General features: G+C 32.4%; 2 protein-coding genes across 3 annotated transcripts; one reads left to right on the top strand and one right to left on the bottom strand.

Annotated features, from left to right (window-relative positions):
• Positions 1-1,368: 1,368 nt before the first annotated feature.
• LOC141717782 (GDP-mannose 4,6 dehydratase 1) lies at positions 1,369-2,759 on the top strand. The gene has a single exon (XM_074519984.1). The coding sequence runs from the start codon at positions 1,501-1,503 to the stop codon at positions 2,599-2,601; it is 1,101 nt and encodes a 366-aa protein (XP_074376085.1). The 5' UTR covers positions 1,369-1,500; the 3' UTR covers positions 2,602-2,759.
• A 684-nt stretch (positions 2,760-3,443) lies between these two features.
• Positions 3,444-8,141, bottom strand: LOC141717781 (uncharacterized). 2 transcript variants are annotated; one of them, XM_074519981.1, is made up of 6 exons: positions 7,946-8,141; positions 7,743-7,826; positions 7,572-7,656; positions 4,908-4,999; positions 3,968-4,079; positions 3,444-3,782 (listed from the first exon to the last, which is right to left on the bottom strand). In XM_074519981.1, exons 1-6 carry the CDS (start codon positions 7,973-7,975, stop codon positions 3,616-3,618), a joined length of 570 nt encoding a protein of 189 aa, XP_074376082.1. In that variant the 5' UTR covers positions 7,976-8,141; the 3' UTR covers positions 3,444-3,615. The 2 variants fall into 2 exon arrangements, with proteins under 2 accessions (XP_074376082.1, XP_074376084.1); XM_074519983.1 differs by having other exon boundaries at positions 4,908-4,996; positions 7,946-8,140.
• Positions 8,142-8,618: the final 477 nt, after the last annotated feature.

Genomic DNA, 8,618 nt, shown 5'->3' with positions numbered 1-8,618 from the left:
TTAAAATTCAATTTCTTAATTAGTTATCTATATTGTGTTTGTTATACTTTGTACGCCTAGGGATGATTATCATTTCTTTACATATTTTTTGAATATTTTTTTTATTTAATAAAATTTTAATATAATAATTCCTTCCCTAAATAAATTTTATGTCTTTTGTAAATAATATATTTTCCAAAAAATGTACTTTTTGCACTTTTATATTTAATTATTGTATTTTTATACTTGACTTTGATAACCTAAATATAGCATATGTGTTATAATTTATCTTTTTTCTTTCTTGTTATTTTATTTTCACATTATAAATTTTTAAAGAGAAAAAATATTTAGAATCAAACCTACCAAATCCATTTTTTTAAGAAAATAAAATAAATGTAATCAATAATGTATTTTATTAGATCTGTATTTCAATTTTGAATTGTAATAGATTTTTTATTATTATTTATTCCTCGATTTTATGTTTTATAAGATTCATGTACTCTAAATTTTTTAAAAGAAAATTTTTAATTTCCCTTTTTACGAAACAAAACAAAAAAAATAAAATATTTATACCTAAATATAATCTAAATATTTTTCTTATTTAATAAGATAACCGTTGCAGGTTCTCTAGGATAAAAAAATATAAAATTATATATTCAAAAATATTTTAAATCAAACGTATCCATTTCAATATTTTTTAAAAAATGATATTATTTTAACCCAATTATAAATTATTTGATAATTGTTACTTATATTATTTTATTAGGAATATAATACTTTTAATATTATTTTATATCATTTAAGAATATATAATTGTAGTTCAATTTCTTAATTAATTAACTATTGTGTTTGTTATAAATTATTAGATATTTTAGTAGAATAATAGAATAAATGAAATAACTATTTTATTTTTATTTGAAATATCGCGTATGTATGTAAATAATATAAAACTTTGTTATAGTGATTTCACACCTATTATGATTTTTAAAATTTATTTTTTATTTTTTTTAAAAATTTTTAATTAAATATTTATTTGTTGTTAATATCTAATGTATTAAAAAATTAATGTAATTTATTTATATAATTTTTAGGTTTTTTTGTTTATGTATTTGTTTTATATTTTTTCATTTGGTTCTATAGCTTCTTGATATTTATGTAATATTTTTATCTATAAAAAAAATTGAGTAATTTTTTTAGGGTACTTTCAACTTATGTCCAACCCAAACCATCTAACCGTATCATTTTAACTCCCTTATACTAATATATTTTTTTATAAAAAAAATCAATTTATAATATTAGTAATAAAATAAAATTATTTTAACAAGATTTTCTAGTTTTTTAATACAAGTCACCCCAGATCCTAAGATTAGATGTGATGTGATCCGTAAAACCGCGTTTCGCAGAACTTAAAAGCACCAAAAACACCTCTCTCCCCCTCCCCTGTTAAATACTCAAACATCCTATACACACAAATCAATACACACATCTCTCTCCCACATATTCTCTCTCTCACACACCACAATGGCATCAGAAACCACCGGATCCGAATCCACCAACGGCACCTCACCCGAATCGAACCCGAAAGTAGCATTAATCACGGGTATAACTGGCCAAGATGGATCTTACCTAACCGAGTTTCTCCTCACCAAAGGCTACCAAGTCCATGGCCTGATTCGCCGATCCTCTAATTTTAACACCCAGCGCATTAATCATATCTATATCGACCCACATAATGCTCATAAGGCCCAAATGAAACTCCATTACGCAGATCTAACTGACGCATCTTCCTTGAGGAGATGGCTTGATATCATTTCTCCTGATGAGGTTTATAATTTGGCTGCTCAATCACACGTGGCGGTTTCTTTTGAGATTCCTGATTACACTGCTGACGTGGTGGCTACTGGCGCGTTGAGGTTGTTAGAAGCGGTTAGATCTCATATTAGTGCTACTGGTAGGTCCCACGTTAAGTATTATCAGGCTGGTAGTTCTGAGATGTTTGGATCGACTCCACCGCCTCAGGATGAAACGACGCCGTTTCATCCGCGGTCTCCGTATGCTGTTTCGAAAGTGGCTGCTCATTGGTACACGGTGAATTATCGCGAAGCTTATGGTATTTTCGCGTGTAATGGGATCTTGTTTAATCACGAGAGTCCGAGGAGAGGGGAGAATTTTGTTACTAGGAAGATCACGAGAGCCGTGGGTAGAATTAAGGTAGGGTTACAGAGTAAGTTGTTTTTGGGGAATTTGCAGGCGTCGAGGGATTGGGGGTTTGCGGGGGATTATGTGGAGGCAATGTGGATGATGTTGCAGCAGGATAAGCCCGATGATTATGTTGTGGCGACGGAGGAGAGTCATACGGTGGAGGAGTTTTTGGATGTGGCGTTTGGGTATGTTGGGTTGAAATGGAAGGATCATGTTGTGATTGATAAGAGGTATTTTAGGCCGACAGAAGTGGATAATTTGAAAGGGGATTCGAGTAAGGCGAGGAAGGTTTTGGAGTGGAAACCGAAAGTTGGGTTTCAGGAGTTGGTTAAGATGATGGTAGATGAGGATGTTGAATTGGCGAAAAGAGAGAAGGTTCTTGTTGATGCTGGTTATATGGATGCTCAGCAACAGCCTTGATTTACAGCCTTGATTTACGACGATTATTGGTTCTACTACTGGTTCTACTACTGCCGACATTTTGTAATCTTTAATTTGATTCATAGTATCTTTAATTTGATCTGTCATACAAGTATGGATTGTTGAGTTCTTAGATATCATATTTATTGTTTCTTTCACTCTGTTGTTTCTGATCTTGATCTATATTTTGTTTTGTTCATTATATCTTCAAATGAAGTGATCTATTGAGTTGAGAAGGTTCATCAATGTTTGATTGTTGTTGAATGTGCTTACTTTTGTTGCAAAAACTGCATTCTTTGGTTACCAATTGTTGTTTTATGATTTGATTGAGAATGAACATGGCACAAATTTACAATAACAAGACTTGTGAAGAAATTGAGAACGAAAAATGCACCGAGTAAAGTAAAGATAAGATTGACAACAATCGAACAGTAAAGTAAAGATGGAGAAAAATAGACAATTATAGTAAAGATCGAGAACGAGTAGTTATAAAAGCAGTTCAAATATTAAATATTACGGGGGGTAATATTTAAAACGAATTCATTTCAGCATATTAAATGTATTAATCAAACGGATTTTGTTGAAGTGAAAATCTGTCGGCAGCTTAACCCTTACAGGATTGCACATCTCAAATTCTCTGTTCTCCCATCCAGCTGGACCATTCATAGACCATAAGGCCACCTAGCCAGGGGTGGGGGCTACACATTTCCTGTTGGACCATCCATAGGCCACCGACTATGGTGAATGTGGCTACGACTTTCACTTGGTAGTTCTTGCAATAAAGTGCAAGAGGCACGTTGTATCCAAAGAAATCAGATTTCTAACCAACCATGACCATGAGATAATAAATTAGCAGGAAACATTTATAAAAACTTAAAAATAATCAGCAGCTGAAGAAAATCTGTGTAATCCCAACAGGTGTTCTCCAATAATGTACAGGAAAAAAAAACAAGATTTACAACACATCTCAGTTGGCTTCTGTGCCAGTTAAGGTTCCGTTCTAACTGTTTCTGCTCAAGCGGATGTTGATGGGTCCGAAGAGGCCAACACAAATGGCTTGACAGTTGACTTGAGTGAATCCGGTCCATCTGCAGCAATTCTTTTGCACAAAGCATCACAGTTGCTGATAACCTCTGTCAACCTTCCTTTCAGTTCACCAAGCTCCACCTGCAACGAGTGAACTGCATGCAAAGATGAAAATATATATCAGCACCATTACTTGCCAGTCACCATAATTCTTCCAAGGTTTTTGTAGAATAACAAATAATCTTAAGGGTAACAAATAGTCTGAGACCAAACGCTCGATGAGATGCTGTATTTTGTCATGATTTGATCTATTTTACACAAACAAGGTTGATTATCTGACCTTCATATAGGTGATTTGAAGAAGTTTTCATAGCCGAGACGGAGTAATTAAAACGTTGGAGAAGTTTAATTGCCAATGCATCTGCAACATCTATCTTATTTTCTATTTCTTCCTGTAACAACAGTGGAGATATTTTAACCACCCATTAGCAACTTTCCAAAAAAAGAGATATTCATATAGCAAAAGGAAATATGTTGTCAAACTATCATGGACATAAAACTAAGAATGCTCACAAGATGTGAAAAACATAAATTTTTATTTTAAGGGCAAATCAGCAATTCAAATATACAAGTTCAAACAAAAGAAAACAAATACTTCACTTGCAATAATTTTTGATATACAGAATCAACCAAACCATACCCTAAAAGCTCCAAGGACTAAACATCCAGAACGGGAAATACAGGGTATATGCACTTCACATTACTATATATTATTATTTAATTGTTGTATGTGAGCTTTTACAAATTCTAGTGCAGCTACTGGCTACTGTTGCATAAAGATTACCAGATATGAACCCCCAATATCATTAGTGTATGCGGCCACATTAAAAGGTAGAACAGTAGATGACTACAAAATTGTAGACACGGAAAAAAAGACTGAGAAATTCAGAAAGCAGTTGAACCAACATTGAGCCTTCTGATGGAAAAGTAAGCCTTCCATTTACAATAACAGTAAGCTTTTGTCAATAACTCAAAATGGCCTGGCTAAAATGTCCCTACTTGTATACATCTTGTCAGGGGGTTTGGATCCACCACTAAAATCCTAATTAAGACCATGTCTCTTTCAAATGCCAGGAAAAGGAACAAATTCCGATCAATATTTATTAGATCTAATGCTCAGATCTATCCTATTTCCTGAGTCCTGACCATAGTAAAGAAATATAAAATGCATGGTCTATTTTTTTAAGGTGCATGTGCTCCTAAGCATCATTAAAGCAAACCTGTTTTTTACTAATATTCTGAGTCTTCTTCTCCTGCCAATCTCTGTACATTGAAAAGAGTTCCAGTAGCACCTGACGATCTACTGTACCTACTTCACCGCAAGGCCGTAAAAATCAGTAATAGCAGAATATCTGTGGGTCATAATGCAACATGCATTTTAGTTTATTAAGAAAACACAGCAAGAATGAAATTTGATTTTCTCACACAACACTTGCTATTTGCCAAACAGTATGATTTACAGCCAACTAAAAAACACTATCAACATAGTTCAATACAAAGACTATCTAGAAGCCAGTTTAATATGTTCTATAGGTACATAACGGGCCAGTAGCTATAAGAGAAAATTCAATTAACACCAGATTCATGTGAACCTATGGGGGGAGCTGACCTGTGACTTAATTGGGATCCTAGAAATTGGCAAAAGTCATTCTCATATTGGAGTGAGCACCAAGTCCTTCAAACAATACAATAAATAAAGTAATACTGTAATAGTAAGAAATTAAGTTGAAATTCCATACAAAATATACATGCTTGAAACTATGTCAAACATAGGTTTAATAATATGATAATGCTAATTGGAAGAATGAAACTTTACAGGGTTGTTTTACAAACCAAGTACGAATTGAATGCCTCCCGATTTCGTTATAAATGATACAGGAAGTCCTTCAAATATATAGCATTTAATCTCTGTACATATTAAAAGTGATGTGGCAGGCATTTGAACAAGGAAAACGATAGAAATAATGAATTTAATATATTTTCCACAAAAATTCCAACCAGTCCCTAAGGTGATCCAACCGCATAAGACATCACTACCCCTGAGATTTCTCAACCGCATAAGAGGAGAATATTTTGTTAGGATCACAATTCGCAACTCATAACTATAAGGAAACAATTTAAAATCCAATATTGACTCAAACGTCTCCTAAAGATGATCTACATCTCCTTCCCCAAAACTTAACCGCAAAGTAAAATCCTAATTTAAAGGAAACAAAGCTTTTTTTATTCTACTACGGTAATCTAAAATATTCCTAATAAACTATTTGTCTAATATAATTCAATTCAAATAACTTACAATCAACTTTTTCCCTTAAATAATAACATAAATACAAACTAATATTTTAGTTTTATGCTCCTCTCTATTGCACCTGGCTGACATCCATTTGTGAATATGAATTTGTTCCATGCTTTTACAACAATCAATAAAAATGAGGAATTCAAAATTAAGGGAGGGTTTTTAGGAAATGTGTACTACGTTCAATTCAGTTAGCTTCTGCAAAACCTATGCCATTAAAAGCAAATATACTAACTGTTACTTTAAGTTTATCCTCTAATATATTTATAGAGTTGGAACTCCAGCATATAATGCCATATTACCCATAAACTTCAAGCTTATCAATCAAAAACTAATGTAAAGACAAATAATACGATCCAATATTGTGATGAATTCTAAGTATAGTAAATAAACAGATTTGGAATCAGAAATGTAAGTAAATCCTCAAAATTATAACATATATCTATTAGTAATGCAAATTTAGATAACTAGTTGTTATATTTCAGGTGCAAAGCCACTTCAAAAAGGCCTTTGTCTCTGTTTACACATTTGAGCTTTCCACCTCCACATTGTGACTTCCATTCTTATTATCAAATAGAAGGAAGGTCTACTTCAATGAGTATGCTATAACTCTATGATGTATAGCTTCTCCTGTCTCCTTGAATTTTTACAAGTGTTCATTGTTACTAATCTAGGATACTATTTCTTATTCAAGGTGCTCAGTTTCTCATTCATAGTAGAGAATGAGTGACTACCTACCTCAGAACAGGTCATTTAAGATAACTCCAAGTTGGACCCTAAACTAAAATCTTAAGTAGAAGGAACCAAAACTGCACCGCATTTTGAAAGGCAAGCTCCTCATGCTCGCTGGAGTAGTGAAGACATAAATGTAGAGCAAGGGGCAAAGAAACCAAATTATTTATACCAATGCATGACAGAACAAGTAAAGACCCTGGTTTCAATCAATATGGATCCCAGGTAGTGGTCGGGCAATCTAAAATGAACCAATTATTATTATACCAATACAAAAACACGGAAGAAGGGAAAATGGGAAAATGGGAGATATCAGTACAAGTCCAGGGCGCATTAAATATTATACAGCTGGTATAAGGGCTAAGATAAAAGAATGGAGCTGGGTTCATTTAGGGGCTACCAGATGTTTGTAAGGGTTTTACAGTAGTATTGGGAGAGCAGCTTACCTCTCGAAGTGTGAGGGTGTATCAAACACTTCGTCTTAAATTAAAGTATATCAGCTTTTTTGTTCTTCACTTGTTACTAATTTATTGTTCACAAGTGGTAGTCAGTTTTAGCACAATAGTCGCTAGTACACCAGTAAAATGAATAAACTAATTATAATTTAAGACTACAAGTCTACTGCTTTGCCTCCTTCTCTACACTAAGTCATCATTTTCACGGAAAGAAAAGAATGTGTTATCATTGAACATAAATATATATCGAGATGCCAATTATATTATGGTGCGAACCACAGATAATCAACTTAACTAATAACCTAAATTTTTACTATCAAAACCGTCTCATAACACAAAAGAACACTAAACGTTTACCCAGCGACGAACCAAAAATGTACAAGAAAGAAATGGGAAATTACTTGAATTTGAAGACAACAAGGGTTTCCTAACCAAAATGTCAGTCAAACTTCTCTCCGCTGGGAGAGATTCCAAAATCGGATTCGCCTGCAAAAACAACCATAAATTTAAAAAACAAAATTGATAATTAACCCACTTAGTAATACTGGTTGATATATATAAAAAAAACTCACAATTTGGAGGGAACGCAACCTCTCTAAAACAGGATCAATGCTTTCTGATCTCTCAGAAATCGTAGTAATATCATCGTCAGACCTCTTTCAATGCGCAGTAATAAAATTATTAGGGAAAAATTGAGAGCAAAATAATTGAGAGAAATGCAAAGGGCCTTTCTTTGATTATTAATGTTGAAATGAGTTGAAGGGAGAGGATTTACCTGAAGTAAGCTCGACTCTGATGCACCCATTGACACGGCGGAGCTGGATAATTATGAAACAGTCGAATCTTGAGAATTTTGGTTTAGCTTCGCTTCAACAAGAACTTAAATTTTTATTTAGCAAGAAAATAAAAGGAAGAACTTCAATTTTTCAATTTGGGGTAGTAGTTGCGGAGAACTTGGCATGTCATTCCTATCTCCGAATCGACTCAATTCTAAATATTTATTTTTACTCTATTTTGTTTAAAATTTCCCTCCAACCTAATTGTAAGGGATATATTCGATTAAGATTTTTAAGGATTTTTAAAATGCATGGGTATTCAATTTAAATTTTGAAATATTTTTCAAAATCCGGAGGTATTCAATATGAATTGTAAAAAATTTATTAAAATCTGAGTGTGTTCAAGTTAGATTTAAAAAAATTATCAAAATTTTGGGTATTTAATTTAGATTTTAAAAATTTTACTGAAATATGTATTCAAAAATCCATGAATTTTATTTTTTTTTGGAAAATATGTGGACTTTGATGGATTTGGTAGTACATTTTTAAGTTAATTTCATTCAATACAATTGAAAATAAAATATGTATTTTATAAAAAGATATTTAATGATAATATTTTTTTATTTTTTTATTTATGTAAATATTTTAAAGTAAATATTATAACAAATAGCC

This window comes from Apium graveolens, chromosome 4, assembly GCF_009905375.1.
Source record: "Apium graveolens cultivar Ventura chromosome 4, ASM990537v1, whole genome shotgun sequence".
Taxonomy (NCBI): domain Eukaryota; kingdom Viridiplantae; phylum Streptophyta; class Magnoliopsida; order Apiales; family Apiaceae; genus Apium; species Apium graveolens.
This window is presented reverse-complemented; position numbering and strand designations above follow the sequence as displayed.